The 19443-nt window shown below is 43.1% G+C and overlaps 1 protein-coding gene across 1 annotated transcript in view; it reads right to left on the reverse strand.

Annotated features, from left to right (window-relative positions):
* Window positions 1-19443, reverse strand: part of SH3PXD2A (SH3 and PX domains 2A) — a 215512-nt gene that overhangs the window by 5933 nt on the left and 190136 nt on the right. The window contains 3 exon segments of the mRNA XM_009881540.1: window positions 1-85; window positions 5632-5749; window positions 17919-18002. The exon segment at window positions 1-85 is cut by the window's left edge and continues 47 nt beyond it. Of these exon segments, the coding sequence (XP_009879842.1) occupies window positions 1-85; window positions 5632-5749; window positions 17919-18002 (287 nt within the window).

The raw sequence follows: 19443 nt of genomic DNA on the forward strand, positions 1-19443 counted from the left end.
AGTTAAATTCTTTTTCCTAGATGGAAGATCATCTTTAGCCTTCTTCAGATATGAAGCTGGGGCCCAGCCCTCTTTGCCTAAATACCTGCAGATGCAAAAGGAAACATCATCACATCAAACACAGCCTCCTTACGCATTTCAGGTATAATAGCTAAGGAAAAAGTGATGGATGATAACATAAACCAAAATTTGTGGTTCTCAGATAAACTTTTGTGGTTTCCATTTATTACCTATTGATTAGACATCTCAAAGTCAGCTGAGCTAGCAGTGAACTGTGAACTGCTGTTAAAAGCCACTTCTCCTCCTAAGGAAGGACTCTCTCTGGGTAAGAAATAGTTATGCACAAGGTAAAGAAAGGGCTTCACCAGTTTCTTTTACACCACGCTTAGACAGTACTATGCAAACTTATTATTTTGCCATATGGCCAAAAAGCAAACTAGTGAATAAAGTATTTTAATAGTTTTAATACTTCTTAGTGGCAACTCAAAATGGAAAAGGGCTAAAAAAAAAGGGTGTACAGAGCCCACTAGAGCCCACTACAGAGCCCCTAGGTCTGCAGTTTATAAGGCCTTTGTGCAAGTCTCCCACCCCTCTTGCAATTACAATAATGACCACTGCCCCTCCTCCCACAACTCCCAGTCCTAAATGATCAGCTTCTCTTATGGAGAATATGGGACTCAAACCACTGCAGCTTCTTCTAGCACTACAAGGTCAAGAAACAATTTGACTAAAGAAAAATGGCTTTGATGAAGACTCATTTTCCTGAACACCCTAGGGGATATTTGCAGAAATAAACTGGGAAATCTGAACAGATACCTGAATCCACAGTATGTGTTCCCAGAGCACCAGCCTGAGCTACTCATGCTATGCTTCAGACTAAAGTAATTCTTCTACAACTGGGCTTTTGGGAAGATGGTTTTTCTAACTCCTGCCATTCCTAACACCTCAGCAGGGACTTCAGATTACAATCAGACTCCAGGGAGGACCACGTGATGAACTCTGCTTTCCCTAATGAAACCCTAACTTGCTACAGAGTGAGTCATTGAAACCCTTTTCTCTTTAATCTCTCAAGATACCCAAAGCAGGCGCTTGAACTGTAAGTGGGAAAGCAGGCACTATTAAAATCCTGGTGCTCAGGAAATCTGCAGGAAATACAAAGGTTAAAAGAGTAGGACTCTAAGGCTCTTTAATGAAAATGGAGACTCGTTAGACAGCAGAGGAAGGAGCTGGGGAGGACAGGAAATAACAGCAAATTGTTCCCTAGCAGATGAGTTACTTTGTCATGCCAACACTTGGATTCTGAGATCTGCAGTGAGATTTCTGCACCAGGGCACACCCTGGGCTCATTCACCATATCCAGACACTCAAGAGCAGTGCTGGGACTTTATAGGGAGAACAGGAGAATGCAGTATAGGCTTGCTTCCCTAGACTTCTTCAGTACTCTTCCCATCAAAAGCAAATACAATTGTTGTACTTCTAGCAGCAACCACAAGGACCTTTCTGTCCAAAATTTTGCCTTTTCCTCCCCTCCCATTGAGATCTGCCAGGACACTAGAGATGCTGCTTCTCCCTACTTACCCGACTTCTGTCACACATGAAAACAAAGACATGGGATCTCCCCTGCTCAGAGACCGTAGTGACAAGTTTTTCCAAGGATTCTGGTGTCAAAGGAAAGCATCTCCACAGCTCTGAGCTTTGTTTGCCACATGGAGACTAACAAGCAGCGAAATGGTAATGACTTGATTTGACTTCCAACAGATACACAACATCCAGCCATTGTTACTATGTCAAGATGCAATTTGGATCTATGCAATCCTGTTCCCTTTGAGGCCTTTATGATAAGCCTCAAACCAAGTCAAAAAAAAAGAAAAGAAAAGAAAGGCCTCAATATGTGCCACATCCCCTACTGTGGAAAGGCATCTCTCAATGCCATTTTCAAGCCCTGAAGACTTCTGGCTTCATCCCCTTTTGCACTACACAGCCCTTCTGCAGAGCTACTGACCAATGCTTTCTATTGCCTGTGCATCAGCGAAGTTTTTTTAAAGGACGTTTATAACTTTACATGATCTGGAGATGTCGGGGTTTTCATCTGTGAGAAAGCCACATTGGCCAATGCACTGAGCACTCCAGTTCCAAAGGGTACTTTCAACAGTGCTTGATTGTGCAAAATCAGCAAGAAAAAACAGTTTACATCCATCTTAGTTTGTGGGAGGCTTAACATGTTTAAGATCAGAAAGGCGGCCACAGGCAGGTTCTGTACTGGCTTGTTAGTTCTCCTGCCAACTGTATGTATGTGGATCAGCCCATATAACCCTGCTGCTTCAGACACCTCTGATCTCACATAGTTTCTCCCAATGAATAGTAGCAGCAATAGCTGGACAGTTAATAACTCTGGGAAACACACGCTCAGTAGAGAGGCTGTTGCTGGTTATTTCTTCCTGTGAGTTACTAAATTCAACCTGAAGTTAATGCTGAGCAGTAGCTGCCAGCAACTGCCAGTTTATTTGTGCAACTTCACAAATAAAAGCTACTTATGCAAGTCAAATAGGCTTACATTTTTCACCTTAGTCCTTGAACTTGGCAATCTCAAAGCCCTTTGCAAACATCACCTTAAAAGACTACTTGAGCTCCCCATTTTATAGGTGAAAGAACTAGGGCAACTACTCATCAGCTTCAGAGACTCCTGAACCACTAATGATCTTCATTTCACATCTAAGAGTTGAATCACAAGTATTCTTCCTTCATTTATATTGACCACCTACTGGAGACATTTCAACACTCATCCTAGATTCCTCCTCATTTCAGTGCCACCACCCAACTGCACTTCATTCACATGGGCTGAGGCTCAGAACAAACCACAAAATGAAGATGCAGGCAAATAACAAAAGGTTTACTTAGCATATTGCTGCTTATTTGGCCTGCAATTCACTTGGGCACCATGAGATTACCTCCAAGTGACAGTAATTTATACAAGGCAAAATCTAAATAATGGATGCTAACGCCAGCTATGACAATATTGGGAAGCAAATAGATCTACTGAACTCAGTACAACAGTAAGAAGGATCCCAGGTCAGAGCCTTCCTTTCACTTCTCCTGAGTCCCAGTGATTTTTTTTTGAAGTCATAATGCACACAGCACAAAATAAAAGACAACACCAATATTGCCTATAGCTTACACAGCATTGAATTGGGACGGCTGCAGAACTAGGTGCAGTGATTTGGTTCCTTGGCGATTCTAAAACCCTCCCTGTTTATATTACATGAAGGAAAAAATGGGTTCAAACCATAGGAATGTTTAAAAAAAAAAAAAAAGTCTGAAGTGCCTCTGTGAGTCTGAGAGTCACATCTGCTTTCCAGCTCCAGAGCACTGGAATTACTCCAGAGGGAAGCAAACTAGGGGGAAGAAAAAAAAAAAAAAAAAAAAAGAAAGAAAAAGGACAGGAAATGAGGATCAGCACATGGCTAGGAATTTGGGGAAATTACATATTTAAGGTGGAACAAGCTAATGTCTTTAAGGTGGATTCCATTTCTACACTGCTGGATTTGTTTTTATTTCTACATGTTGATATGTGTGTTCAGTGCCTGTTACCCAGCCCAACAGATAACAAGGCAGCAGGATTCCATTGCAATCCTTCCTGCTCCCTCTCCCCTTACACTCCCTGCAGGAGGAGTGGCTTCTTTTAAGGCATTCAATACTCAGAAAAGCATATTTCTGCAGAAGAAGAATCCTTTTCTGAGTGGTACCTAACAGTATTCAGAGCAGTTTAAGTCTAATAAACAGCACAAGAAGGTGGAGATCAGCTACCCAGGCTGCAAAGGACCAGCTTGAAGGGATAGACCACTGCATCAACATTTCCAAAAGCATTGCCCAAGGGGAAAAAACCAACCCATTTCTAAGAGCAGTTTAATCCTCCTGCAAGATTGCAGCACAGTGCTTCAGAGCAGCAGAGAGGATGATGGCTGACACCCAACACACTTGTCACACGCATACGGAGAGCGCCTAACCCACTTTTCAACAAGAGGAGGGGTTGCTCAACTCAAAATGCCTCTTACAAAAAAGCCAAGGGCATGCTGCATTCCCCAACTACCATGGGGTGGCTGGGGCATCCCCTGTCCTTTCAGCAATCACCATGAAGGAACCACTTAAGACACTGCAGCAAGTGTCACTTCCCACCAGAATGCACTTCTGCTATAGAGAAAAATGTGTGTTTTGGGTTGGCCCAAAGGAGTGTGTGAGGAAAAAAAATATAATTCTGCTTATTGTAGAACTATTAATATGGCAAAGGGGAACCTACAGTAGTAATAAGGCTGCATTTCAGAAGAATATCAAAATAAACTAAAGCTGTCTTGCAATGTTTCTCCCCTCAGAAAACCTATGTGCTCTTGATTCCTCTATCTGCAACTTTGCATTCCACTTCTGTGAATAATTAAAGGAGAAAAACGTGATCGGACCAAACCCAGGCATTTTTGAGTTCCTCCTATCTAGAGTGCCTTCCTGGCTACACTGCTATCTTTATTAGCCTATTCCCTCTACGGGAGCATTAGATAGAAAACTCATTTTTATTTTTCCTTCTAAGTAAGGAACATCAAGAAAAACAACATCATTGCTTCAGTCAGCATTTTCATGGTCCTTATTCATAGCTGATAAATCAAGCAGAATTCAAACAAAAGCAAGTTATAGTTTGGGCAGGGAAAGGAGAAAAAATAATCACTATAATTACAGGCTGAATGGAAAACAATGACTAGATGAGATGTTTTGTGCTGCCCGAGAGATAAACCTCTGTTTTAAAGCTACCTGTTTAAAGAGAATTGGGATGTCACAGCACTGCTGGATTCACACATAGATACAAAAGAAGGGGCAGAATCATGAGATAGCAATAAAACCCAAGTGAACCTAGATGGAGAAACATCTCATTAGGTACTCATCCTGACACCTTGTATCACTATGAGACATATCTAACCCATATTCTGCCCATAAGCATTTAAAAACGGGATTTTTAAGTCACAAGTCTCCTCTATGACTGCTGTTTCATATACATACCCAGGTTTGATACACAATGATAACTTTGCCTGCCCTTGGAATCCAGTCCCTCTACATTAGGAATATCTAATGTGAACACGCATTAATCAGACAAATTAGTGGAAACCATCAATAAGTTTGGAAAAGGGCTATAGCCAGCAAACTGACCTGTCATATCCCTGAAAATAGCACTACCTGCCCCAAACAGCTCAAGAGATCACAATCAGCCTTTCAACATTGCTATAAATAGATTTAAATGTGTTGCAGAATAACTCTTATACTGGAAACACATTAAAATTACACACAACAGAAAACCTTGTTAGGTCTCACAGATCTTAACTCAGATACGGGCTTTTAACTTGAAGGAAGAAAAAAAAAGTCTACAAGTTCCGGAATTTCCCCTATGGAATGGTCCACAGCTTCTGCAGACACTGTAGTGTTACTTTAATCACCATTGTATCGTATTAGCCTTCACATTTCTTCAGAGGCATTATGAACAATTTGGGCTGCTTTACCCAGCTACAGAATTATTTAAACGCTAACATTAAGCGAGTGATCAGAAAAGCTCATTGTTACAGGTTCTGCAGCAATCTGGCTGCACAGCTTCTTTACCTTATGTACCACCATCCTTCCAGGTTCTTTTGGATGACCTCCACGGTGACCCCTTTTTCGAACCCAATCTCATCCTTCCCCTGGCTGGCGTACGGCTGGATAGTGACATATTTCTCTTCTAGTGAGGGGAGAAAAGGCAACATCAGTTAGGGTCAGAATTAGTCCAGCTGTTTTTCTGTTCTGCTTGCTTTTAAACTGTTATGCAGTGATTACGTGGAGCCATTACAAAAGGCGGAGCCCTGCTCAGGGGCCCACTGACTATTTATGCTGACGACATGATAGATAATCAGCCCCTTGCCACTACCCTGCTGCTGATAATCACAAAGTGTTTCCATGCCAATAATGACACAAAGTCTCGAGAGAGCTCCCCCCCTTCTTCCCGCCCCCCTCCAAGTTCCTCGAGCGGGTAAGGGAGAGGATTTGAAGCTGGACTTAACTCCCATACTGTAACTTGACAGAATCGACCCGGCTGCCAAATCAGCCAAGCGTCACCACGGGAGCTCCAGCCAGTTGGCTCTTTTGAACACACACATGGCTGCACAAAGCATTGTGTTACTGAAACCTGAGCCCTGCATCCAGAGAGGGACAAATTCTCCCCAACTCAGAGGGGCTGGCCCATCACGCTGCTCTCCTTGCACCTCTTGAACAGTGTGGGTCTACAGCAACGAGCTTGAAACAGCATTTAAAAAGTGACAGAAGAATATAAGGGTTTTGCATTTGACAGGAGACCATACGGCATCTTGCATTCATGGGTTCTGAAGTGTTTTGCAAACATATTTTTGCTAGACCTCACTCCAGAGAAATACACAGGTGGCAGTAGTAAAGGAGGGCCAGAACTAAGACACATACTTCAAAAGCACAGGCTAGATTTCAAGTATGGTGTTTGAGCCAAAAACTTAGCATCCCTATTCATCTCCAGCAGCTACCCCCTTCCCAGCTGGGCAGAGGTGAACAGACTTATTGAGAGCAAGCCAACGAGCAGAGCAGAATAGACACTTTTCACGGTATCTTCCTCCACCCACCAGGAGTCATTTACTGCAGCATTTCTATCACACTCAAAGTCAACCTTTTCCTCTGTTAGCTTAAAAAAAAAAACAACAAACACACAACAAAAAACCCCACAACTGGCATAGAAAATGTGAACTACCAGCCTTGCTGTGCTGCAGCAGACACAGAAAGTGTTACCAAATCCCTCTCCTGAACCCAAGCTTCAGTGCATGTAGCAGCATGAGTTTCTGTAGCTGGATCAAAGGCAGGGCAGGCAAGCAATAAAGAGCACCCCAATGAGCCTTCCTAGCACTTTCTACTGGCAGTCACAACAAGGCACTGCCAGGACAATGAGCCTTCCTAGCACTTTCTACTGGCAGTTGCAACAAGGCACTGCCAGGAACAAATACAGGGTTGTCAGTGCACAGGAATGGGCAGGAAATTAAGTGAATCCAAAGCGCCTGATCACTGCAAAACAAAGGAGTTATGGAAAGGCTGCAACAGCTTGAGGCAAACACTCTTTTGGAGACAGTGAAACAGACCAAACCATCTGTTTGGTTTTGTGGCTCTACTGCATTTTGTTGCTGGGTGAAGCATGGAAATTTTAAAGCAAAAAGAAAAAAAACCCACCAAAAAACAACCAAAACAAATCACCTCACTGAGACAAAGTAAGAAATAGTACCTCAGAAAGGGGAAAAAAAAATAATAATGTTGGCAGAGCATATGATGGCAGAAAATTCAGCAAAGCTACATCTCTGAAGTCAGCTTCCCGCAATGGGTCATGTTTGGATCCTTCTAATTCTGACAGAGTAAAACCTGTTAAAACCTTTGCCTCCAAGAGGAAAATACTCTCTCTTGCTCCTTCCTAGGAAGGCTGCTTTAGCTGTTTTATCACTGTTAAGGAATTCCAGCAAATTTGTAATTAGCACCTTAAGGATATGACACCTTCCCCACAGAAATACTCTACTATAAGATGGGCCTGACAAATGAAACCCAGCTAATGAAACCTGGCTTCAAAGTTGCAGGACAGTTTTCCTAGCTGGGTTTCTGCTCTGTGTGGTAAAGACATACTCATTTTTCCTCTATTTCAAGTGAATGCTGCTGAAGGAGTTATGTGCCCAGTTTCCACTGCAGAAAAAGCCCCAAGCACTAAATGGAACTGCAGAAGATCCCAGGGTAGCTAGAACTCATCCTTGAGAGGAGAGGGCCAGGGGAAAGTTCAGGTGTGCAGAGCTGCAGCACTGTACAGATACACATTGCCCCAGACACTTCCAGGGATGTTCTAGGACAGTAATAAAGAGCTAAGCCACATGTTTGCTGAGTGTTGGAAGAAGGCCCCGCTTTGTCTCTCCCCCATACCAAAGCTGCTTTATAACCCAGGCTTTCAGTGTCCACCCTTGCCACGGCAGCTACAACAGAAGTTTCTCTGTTTATCCTATTTTTCCTCCATATAAACAGCAGTCCCTGCTACAGCTAAAGCCAGCTATTAGCTCCTCTTGCTGGGCAGAGTAGTCTCCCTCTTCAGGGGAGTGACCTCCCTCCTTCTGCAGAGGACAGGGTGGGAGGCCATGAGTGAGGTACTCACAGCTGGATTTCAATACCACTTTCCAAGCTCCTGCTCCAGCAGGACTTCTGTGTGAGGAATTGAGACAGTTGTCACCCATCAACCCTAACAGCATTTCTGAGTCTGAGCATTCAAGGGAAATGAAAGTTTGGGGTAAGTGTCCTTTGCAAAATAGGTTGCAATCACCTTCCAAAAATTAGATCCTTTTCTCCCCCTCACAAACCCACTCTCTCCATTCGAGATATAGATAAGTGGCTTCCCAGGGAAAAGGACAACAGATCCATGCAGGCTACTACAATAACCAACTTCTGCAAACTCAACCTCTGGGCCTGCAGCTATGCATGTGGGCACACATCACTTATTCATTACTTGCCTTCCTCCCAGCCACTGACTTCTGGATTTCCCTTCCAGGTAGCTTCAAGGTAAGGCAGAAAAGCAGAGATATTCTCCAACTCCTCTCATTCTGGCTGAAACAGGCCAGAAAGGACTAAGCATGCTGTTGAGGTGGTGTGTTGAATAAGCAGTTTCTAGCTCCATGCAGAAGCCACATCCTCAGCTGAGAGAGCTTCAGTCTCTTTCCTGAGCTTGTCATCCTTGCTCAGGTTTACTGAGCAGAGAGACTGCTCTGGCGCAGCACCCTGACCCCAAGTATTGAGATTACTGCTTTGCACGCTGCTGCTCTCACCTTGCGGCCTTGCACACACCTCAATCTGAATGCCCCGAGACACAGCTCTGGAACTGAAACACTGAGTTGCTAAGGAGGATAGAGCCCTGTCCAAGTACCGTGACACTGGGATGCGCAGGTGAGACTGGCGGGCTTTTCTGAGTCAACCCTGTCTTAACCTGTCCATAAGCACTTCTGTTGCTTAGATCTTCAGCCTTGTGGCTTTCAAGTCAAGATTACTGTTCTTTGAGAGGAAAGCCTTCAGCTGATTCCTCCCTACACAGAGGGAGCGGGAAAAGAGACTGAACAGAAGTAGGAGGGGAAGAGAGAGAGGAAAAAAAAAGTTCTTCCATGAAGCAAGACAACCAAAACAGTGTTAAATTTAACATAGAAGAGAGGGTCCTACAAGGGTTTCGTTTAGCAGTTCTATTTTTAAGCCTACAGATCAAAACCAGGCAGCCACCATTACAATTTTCCCTTGCAAAGTGCTTTCACAGCAAAATTACAGCCATTTCCAAGATTAGACATTTGGTTTCTTTCAGTGGTGCAGGTGATACCACAAACATACATGAAGTTCGTAACTTAAACAGTATTCTGGAGATATGGGCCCCATTGCAGCCAAAGTGTAATTCTGTTTTGCTTCTCAAAGACTATGTCTAGCCAGTGGATGTTTTGCATAAAGCGAGATTTGCTGAAGGGAGCAGTGGAGCTTTCAGTGGATGTGTCACTTAAGAGGATTGATGTAGCATTCAACATATCAGATTACTGTTCAAAAGTCTTTAAGAGAAAATATCTGACACTTCATAAATGATACATAAAGTTACTGGAAAGACTTAGCACAGATGAGTGGTTTCATGAGAGAATCAGCAGAACATCAGCCAGTAGAAAGACACTGCTCTGAGTTATACTGACAAATCTGAAATATCATGCTGGTTTCATCCAGATACTATGACAGGCAAGGGTATAACACACAAGTCAGCGAACCATCCCAGACCTATCAAAGTCGTATGCACAGATCTACAGAGAATACAGAAGTGTTTAATTTTGACTCACTAAGTTTTGACTTAACAATTACGAGCAAAAAATGCAAACAACAGTATAATTTGTATTCCCCAGCTACAGCTTCCATTACATCAACTTCACTGTCCAGGTCAAGTGGGCAGAATACTTTACTATGTGCTACAAAGCACATACATCAGCTAAAAGGCTACACTTCGGAAATAATGGGATGAGAGTCCTACTCTCCTTCAAGATCTGCTAAAAACGGCATAAAGGCACCTCTGTTCTTAAATTGTGACACCCAGAGATCTGTTAATAGCTCAATTAGCCAACTTCACTTATATTTCTTTACTTCCAATTTTGAGGTCAAAGAAGGATGTTCGCCAGCTGAACTGAAAGAGGTACCTCTAGTGGAAATTCAGCTGCAGTAGTAAATCTGAACAAGGTATGCATGAAGAAGCAAAGCCTGTTTGGCAAACAGCTACGATACAAGTGTGTCACATCATGCATTATCCAACTGCAACCCACTTAGCTTAGAAGGAAAGGATTAGTAGGATTAGATCATTTTCCCCCCTCCCTGGACACATACACTATTTAAAACACGCACAAGAGTTTATGCACCGTTTGGACTACCCAACTCATACCACCCAGTTGTAGCTGTGCTCTGCCCAGCCCTCCCAGACACTGGGCAGCCCAGCACTCAGTCCACGAGTTATTTCAAACCTCACTTCCCTATCAATCTTCCTTCTCCTTTCTTTTCTCCTCCCCAAAGAAAGGCAGGCTTCTCTAACTGCAGTTCTACCTAAAGTCTCCTGAAGATAGACAGTAAAGGCTTGGGGTCAAAATACATAGGCAGATCCTGTTGGATCACTGGGAAAACAGTGTGGACGGCAGAGGACAGTTCCCATGTCCTTGTAACAGCCCACAATACTACAGAGAGGGCTTCTTCAAGCAACTGAGATTTCCCCCCAGCATGCACAGCAGAGGTTGCTGCAGTCCAGCTGCAAAGTGTGCATATACACAGGACAAAGCATTTGAGTTGTAGAATGCCCTGCATTGCAGCATGTGGTTTGTACAGATGTACACAACCATGCTGTTTTCAGCAGACCTGGTACAAGGAAGTCAGTGGTATTTGAAAATTACGGGTCACTCCACTAGCCACAGACATCTAATGCCCTTCCATGGCTTTTAGGAGACAAAAAATTGCCAGACCATCAACACAACCATTTTGCATCCCCTCCAGCAACCTAACTGATGAGGTTCTGACAAGCTGAGCCTTTCCTGTACACATATAGCAATAGCTTTAAAACTAAAAAGCTGCTTTAAAAATAAAGTTTATGAATGCATGCCTAGTGCTGCAGCAGCTGAGACAATGCTCTTCTCCCTTCCTTTGTCCTGCCTCACACCCGCCACCTCTCCTTGCACAGTTCATAACTGTGAGATGGACTTGAAGCCAACCTGACCCTTAGTTAGTATGACCCTAAGCCTGGTTTGGTTCATTGCAGATCTGCATGAGAATAAAGAAGGGAAGATGCTGGGGAAAGTGAGCCTGGTTCTTTTAGCAGTGGCACCACAAACTATGTAAAGCTTTTCTCTGTACTATGCCAGGCCAGTTTCAATGCAGTGCCACTTAATTTTGAGGAAGAGGCCTATTACTGAGAATGCTGGAAGCAGGGTCAAGGCAATCCATATGAAACTTGATCTAAAACCAGGCTAGGATAATTTAAGAGTGCCCACACATCTCTTACCTATTTTAAAATGCAACTTAATAAAGTGCAACTTTTTTGCATAAGTAGGATTTGTAAAGCAGTTCTTAAACCATCATATGATTTACAGCAGAGCAAGATGACCTGTAGGTACCTTGGCAATGTTTATCAAAGGTCATCTTTGCAGCCATAGTGTAGTGGGGACTGAAATATTTCTTCCATCTTGCCCAGCCTGTTCAATGGCTATGATACAACATATTGGTTGAATAAAAAGCAGGGATGCTACATTTAACTTGTTATAGTTTAGGAGGACTTAATGCCAATGACATTTTTTTTTGGATAACGGCAGACCATGACAACACTGCTTTGTGTTTTTTTCCTTTTGGGTAGGATTATAGCTTGTAATTAAAGAGCCAGCACAGCTGTCCATCCCATCACACTCCCTTTAATCAGCATATACCCAAACAGGTCATCTTTTGTTTCACCTGCTGTATTTTTGCCTACTAGTAAAAGGGGAACCTCAAAGAATTTTTAGTTATTGGGCATTTCCATATAAGGTAGCTGCTAAGACACCTCTCACACAGGGAAAACCTCAGAACAGCTAAGATGAAGCTTCATCCTTTCCTGAAGGACTTGTACATAGTTGTCTGACAGAGCAATACACTGAACTTGACAGCCCGTGAGGCTCCTTCAATCCCATCTGTCAAACGAGAATTTCAGATTTTACACGTGTGCTCGTGCACACACATACTACACATTAAAGTTATGAGGTGTCTTGAGAAGGCAACTTGGTCTCTCCTCTGGCTGTCTGGATTTATACTTACTGTCAGGTCAAGGAAAGCAGACCTACGGTTTTACTGCTTGAGTTGTAACGTAGAGCTTCAGTAGCACTTTCCAAATCTTCCTTATTCAATCTTCCCGATTCCCTTGGCACTGCTTATTTCAGATTCCTCCTAGTCTATCACCAAGGTAACGACTCTGTTCCCCAACATTTTCAAAATTCTTTATCAGTACTGATCCTCACAGCTAGAGCCCTGATCTGGCCTTACAACTTCTCCTGCACAGCCACTGCAGCCTCCTCCTGCCTCCCTTACTCCCTTCTCAGCCTTTCAGCAGACTGCTCTTGCCCAAGGCTCTTGGCACAGCAGCACGGTGGCACTTCAGCCAGACTCTTACCAAGTGTACACCCAATTCAGTTGTCTCGTCTTGAATTTTCAAGCCTGTGTGCTGTGCCTTGCTTTAATATCCTAATACGCACTCTCACATGTTCTGCTCCCTTTAGGTTTCCCACTCCTCCAAATCCTTTCATCTTTTCCTACTCAGCCCCATGCCTTTCTTATGATGCCTCATCAACCTGATTAGGGCGCCTCCTCCGTGGTATCAAATAACCCGAAACTCTCAAATGCTTCTTAAAATAAGCATTACCTACTCTGACTTCCTGCCTTACCAAACAAGCTTAGTTTTAGTCCTTCTCTAAAAGCTTTTAAAAATACCAAATAAATATCACTTTCCAGTGTGAAAAACCTTTTGGTCGTAATAAGATGCGTGCCAAATTGCCACTTGCCCAGGCTCCTTTGATGCGCAGATCTCGTTCTCTTTGTTTAGGCTGTAAACTATTTGGGACAGGAACCTTGCCTTTAAGCAGCTAAAATACCATGCACGTTTCCAGCCCTGCATAATCAGTCTCATCTCTCCCAGGCAAATAGCCAGCACTCATACATTTCTGCTTCCAAGTTTAAGCACCCCATTTTGCATACCTCTCCTTCACCTATATTTTATAAGTTTGCTCTTTTCTGCCTGCATAAGTAAGTGTGGAAGTTATCTGCCGCACTTCAGGAGCCAACCAAGTAAGGGAGTAATTTCCTTTGCTCAGCTGGTGTTTGTACATGCCCGCAACTTTCTGTGACCCCATCCTTGTTTGAAATGTCAGTACGGGTGGGGATAGGGGGGCACTGGGCTAGAAATTAGCCAATTAACGATTTCTCAGCAAAAATGCAACAGCCCCAACCCTACATCTTCCAAACCACATAAGAATTTTCTTTCAAAATACTTTCCCCTCAGTCAGCAGTCTGCACTCGCCCTCCCCCACTCCTCCGCTCCACCCCCCCCTTTGTCAGACCTGCTTCTGGAAAAAGTCTCACTGTTCCAGAAAGCAATGCATTAATTCAACATGGACTTTGTTTTACTTGTCTAAATATTCAGCAGAGAAAATAACTGTGGACAGTTATCAAATGCATTCATCTGCAGACAGGAGCTCTTCAGCCATTGTCATCAACCCCCGCCCCCCTGTTTTTGTTTTGTTTGTTTGTTTTTTAATAACAGAAAACCTCATGCCAATAGATAGAAAAGAACAATAATGACATTTTTTCTAAACTCTGTATTGCACATGCTCTTTCTTCAACCAGCAAAGGGCAATAAACATTTACTACTTTCCTTGGAGCACAGGGGAAGGGGAGGGGGGTTGCAGAGAAGAATGAACAAACTAAGTCTGAAGCTGCTCTGTGCTGGTTTGATTCAGCACAGCAAAGCAGCCTTGTGCTGTGAGTGACAAACATTTCATCAGCATCACGGACAACTAGGGATGTCCTGTGGGTAATGAAGGGGCTGCAGAAGAGGGCAAAGCAGCTGTGGTGGGATGCTGGAAAGGGTAGGAATGCACAAGCACACCAGCCAGGCTGGATTACCAGTACTGACCCAGGGCTCTTTCCACAGCTAGAAAACTCACTGCAGAACAACCTACCTGGGCTAGGAGATAGGGTTCAAGTATCAAGACCAACTCAAGATGAGGTTCAAGTATAGGGACCACCGGGTTACACGACTGCCTTCGCTCTGTGCGCCATCCATCTCTTCCCATCAAGCTCCCTCTCTCTATAAGTTAGGCAAGCAATATGAAGACCTACAGTTTCCAAGTTCTAACTTTAACTTTTTCATTGAATAGCTTATTTTTTTCTGCTAGCAACTACTCTTAAATAATAGGCTTATTTGGCAGAAATCCAGCTCAGATGTCACTACACTGTTGATATGAATAACTTTAAAGTACTTTCCTGCATTGTAACAGCTCCAGTTGAAAGTGTTGGGCACAAAACCAAAGCAGCAATAACTTATGTCAAATATCTGGCATATAAAACAGACATGTAAACCCCCAGTTTTCCCAATCAAATTCTAATAGCACAAATGACTTCTCATGAAATTAGCCTGTAAACAATCTTAAGTTCTCTTCAAGGGGAAGTTCCAAATAAATGCATGTGTAGAATTAGCATTTCACCCGGTACAAGAGAACACGAACTCTGCAGCTTGCAGGTCTAACAAGTGTCAGGACTGAGGAAAACTACAAACATTCAGGCTTCTCCTCACAATCCCTATTTGTATTATCAGAGTTTTGTGAAGCATAGGCAAAAGTTTAGAAAATGTACCACATTTAAAAACTTCAGCATTCTAAAAAAACAAGCTCTGCAACTACATAACATAAACCAATGTAATCTCTTAGATCTGGGCACACCATGGACCATTTTAAAGAGAAAAGTTCAGCAACAAATATCATCTGTTTCTCTTTGTAAAAACAGACTACAGCTGTTCTCTTTGCAGATTTTTTTTTTCAGCTTTAAAAAAGGAACACTACCATGATATTCAGTAATTTGTCTTTTGTGTTTCTTATTCACAGACCCAGTAACATTGCTCCCAAATATCTGAAGTTCAGGGATGCTTAGCCTCTTCAAATGGCTTCAGAAGGGTAGAAATAAGCAAGCCATGTGTCACCCCCATAAGGTAGTGTGTAACAGGGAAGCACACACCCTTCCCTTCTACACTCCGACTTATCCAGTGTTTTTAATATCCAAGTCACTCAGAAAATCCTGGCCTTTGAAAACAATGCTTACTTTCTTCAGTTCTGGCTTTCAAGTGGGTCTATCATAGACCAAATCAGTAAAAATGCTTATTAGTGGTACCCAAAACACAAATATAAAGGGAAGCATCCTTTACAGCTTGCTTTTAAACTCCAGTGAACTCTCAGAGCAAACCCTTCCAAGAGCAGGGACTATCTGAAGCAGAATATCGCTGGGTGGGAAGAATTTCAGCCAAAATGTTTAATTGAATTTATTTCCAAGAAAGAGGCCAAGTGGGGGAAGGGAAGATGTTTTGCCTGCATGGAACAATTCTGGCAACCTCCCGTTTGAGCAGCTCTTGTTCTTCTGTGCTTTGGAGCAGGGACTTGAAGGTTGGCAGGGGGGTGCATGTGCACACTTCACACATTCTGTCATTTCTGTGCAAACCCACCCAAATTTGGCCTTGTTAGAAGTCTTTTGGGCTGGGATGGGAGGGAAAGAAGGGAGAAAGAATCTCTCCTGACCTCACATAAACTGTGATCTGTTAGAGAGCAGCAGACTGGACACCCAGAGAGACTCATACTTTCAACAACTGCAGCTTGGAAGGGGTAGATGTCTGTATAGGCTGCAGCTATGCCAAAAGATGAAGCCACTGTCTCTAACCTACCCCCCAAGTACACAAATCACTTTACTTCTAATCAGCCTGCTCCTGTAAAAGTTCCCTAGCCTATTATGTCAGATGACATTAAACAGCTTATTTTTAGCCAGCCTGGCTAGCTGTGGTTGAAATGCATTGGAGAGGGCAGCTCAGCCATGGAGGGTGCCCCAAACGTTGAGATGCTGTAGTTTATGCCAAGTTCAAGTGCCGAGATTTAGTTTGAGATAAAGCATATATTCTCAACACACTCAAATCAGGCTCATTGCTTGGGCCTAATAGGGAAGAAACTGTTTTGTAGCAAGAAAAAGGCAGGGACAGAAGAGACTAGGGGAGACTGTGGTGGGGAAAAATGCCAGGGAAGACACTGTGACACTGGTCAGAGAGCAGGTCTGGAGAAGATGCAAGCAGATGGTGGGTGTAAGAGTGCAAGAGGAAAAACCTGGGAATGCAACTTAGGTCCTTGAGTCTTACCAGTCAAGGGACTGATCATGCAGTCTTAATATTTTATGGAGCTTTGTTTGCAATATTGTATGAATATGAAAGGATATATTTGTTTAAACTAGTAAACAAATTGTTTAGAAAACTGATTCCCAGAAATTCTCCCAGTTAAATTGCCAGGAAGTATCTGGCAGAGTTTGACAATGCAAAGTAAGTAGTTCCTAAACTTTTGGGTCATAGAAATAAGCACAAGTTCTTTTTCACAAGCCAGCACGTGTGCTTACGGGGTTCTTTCTGATGCCTTCAGGGTGTATTTAGCAGCTGAGAAGCAAGACCTTGTCTTCTGAAGGTAGTTCCAGTTGCTGCAGGGTGAAGCTATAGTAGGAAGAACACCCCTCTTGTTATTTCGGTTTCCTCAATAATACTTTGAGGCAAAGGTACAAGGTCACTGAAAAGTTATATGTGCTTGACACACACACAAGTCTGCACGTAGAACTGCCACCAAATCCAGAAGATAGATTTCCTACTTTAAAAGTACATTCTCTCCTTAGTAACAAAAGACAATTTTTCCTCAACTGGGAAGGTTCTCCTGTGCTTACATTTGGTTCCATCCCCTCAGTAACGTTGTCTGAAAGTTAACAGAGGTGCAAGTGGTGCTTTCCCCCAGCCCAGCTCCTTCCTTTTTAAAGTGCAACAAATACCACATCTGGACAATCCTGCAAGAAGGGCAGAAGGGGATAGAAAGGGACACCTTTACTCTAGGAAAGATGATTCACATGCACTGGAGAAATGCTTGGTTTGGAAGATTCCTCAGAGTTTACCCAAATGCAGCTTCAGAACACAAGGTGTTCCCCCCCACCCTGCCATGCTCCCTCTCAGACCAGAAAAGCTAAAACAAAAAAATTAAAATACGTTGCTATTGGTGGTATTTTAAACATGTAGGACTGATACCAAAAGCTCGCAAAAGTTCTGAAGAAGTCTGTCTTTAGTACCAAGCACTGCTTGCAAGGAAGAGAGGGGACTGAAACTGGAATGATTCTCATCTTTCCACATCAAGAACTTTTCCAGTGCGCACATCTCTGACCATAGTTTTTTGGCATTCTTCTCATTTTAATAGCCCTGAAAGTATCACTTGTCCTTACTGAGGTAGGAAAGACTGAGTATGAATATGCCCAAAGTTAAAACACAACAGATGTGAGTTTCCCCAAGCAGCACGAGGAGTCAGACTGCAGTTACCCTTGGTTATTAGCCTCCAGCTCTTGGGGTGCCTTACCCTGCCCCCAAGACACTCTCAAGCTATCATGTACAAAATCCACATCTGAACTCTAGAACTTTAGCCTCTCTCTACCAGAGTGTCGAAGATGCAGACCCCAGCGCACAACAGCCGAAGCTGCAGCATGGCTTTTGGGGCACCCTTAGCGGTTGGTGCCATAGGAAGCTATTAATTCACCTCGACTTTGCTGCCTGTTGACTATGCCGCCTAGCGTCCATCGCCGGTCCAGGCGTCTCAGGTGAGCCTTGCGTCGCTTAGAAACTAGTTTGGAACATGGATGGGAATAAAAAAAAAGAAAAAAAGAAAAAATGATGGGAGGGTGAGGAATAAAAATAAAACATGGCATTTACAAACAGTGGTCTTGTTAGCAGGTATGGGCTAGGTGGGATGCAGACATTTTGTGTTAGTTTATATAGTACAGTGGAACAAGTTAACTTCTTGAGCCTGTGCAACATGTACCACCTAGAATTGTCACAAATTGCCATCCTTGCTATTGGCTTTACTTTAAAAAAACCCAACCAACCAAACAAAAAAACACAACAAAAAAACCCTAAACACACACACACTCCAAAACAAGCTGCACAACTGAAAACAACTTGTCCAAGGAGGCTGCAGTGGCAGGAGAGATCAAGCACACTGCTGTTGCATCTCCCTAGTTAGGCTGCATTACCTTGGAGAATTCAGTCTATTGCATATGACAGCTAACCCAACAGGGCTCTAACCCTCTCTAAGCAAAATTATCACACTATAATCAAAATCCAGGAGAAAAGAAAAAAAAAAAGCAGCAGCTTCTCTTATGTGAGTTCCCTTGTAACAGCAGCACTCAGGAACAGAACCCAAGTGAAAAAGTGTCTGATGTCTCCCTGCTTGCAACATGTGACTCACAATCCCAGTCACAGCTATTTCTCATGATCCAAACTTCTAGTATACTGATTACAAATATTAGGAAAAACCTAACCTTGCAATTATTGATCAGGCTCAAGAAGCTAACAAGCTAGAACTGAGAATTAGTTACACACTGAAACAGTAATTTATGCTTAAAATATAAACAAAAATAAGACACCTATGGAAATCGCATTGTGAGAGCAGCTGTGCACAGAGGACACCACGTGTTTTCTAGATCACATACACAGAACTGTACTCAGTTCCTTCTTCTGCTTGCGAAGGTGTGAATGACACAGGAACCATTGACTGGCACAGAAACATAGACAAACAATTCCCTTTTTCCATTCAAGGGCTTCCACACTAGTTTGGCAACTACTGCAAGGGTGCTTGGTGCTGCCACAAAGCAATGCAAAATATTATACTTCAGCTACCGCTAAGGTGCAAACACAACCATTTTGCTAGTGATGCTGGGAACATGTTCATAAACTCTGATATCACATCATTAATAATCACTCAATTCTGGTTACGTGCACTCATTTGGGGAATATACCCTTATACTCAAGAGAGCAGACACCATTGCCTTCTAGAACTATGTTCTGTAGACAATGAATCACAACAAAATTATTTGATTGGGCAATGTTTAGCTGAACAAGAAAAAGAATTAATAACTTCCCCAAAAAGTTGCTTTTGCTTTTTTTTTTCCCTTCGTATCTGTCAGGGGCTTAGACCAGACTTCTGGACCCAGCTCACTCTCCTCAATTTCTCCTTTGCTGGAAGGCCCAGACCTTCTCTAGTCACCATAACCACCCACTGTAGG

This window comes from Charadrius vociferus, unplaced genomic scaffold (assembly GCF_000708025.1).
Source record: "Charadrius vociferus isolate BGI_N301 unplaced genomic scaffold, ASM70802v2 scaffold282, whole genome shotgun sequence".
Taxonomy (NCBI): domain Eukaryota; kingdom Metazoa; phylum Chordata; class Aves; order Charadriiformes; family Charadriidae; genus Charadrius; species Charadrius vociferus.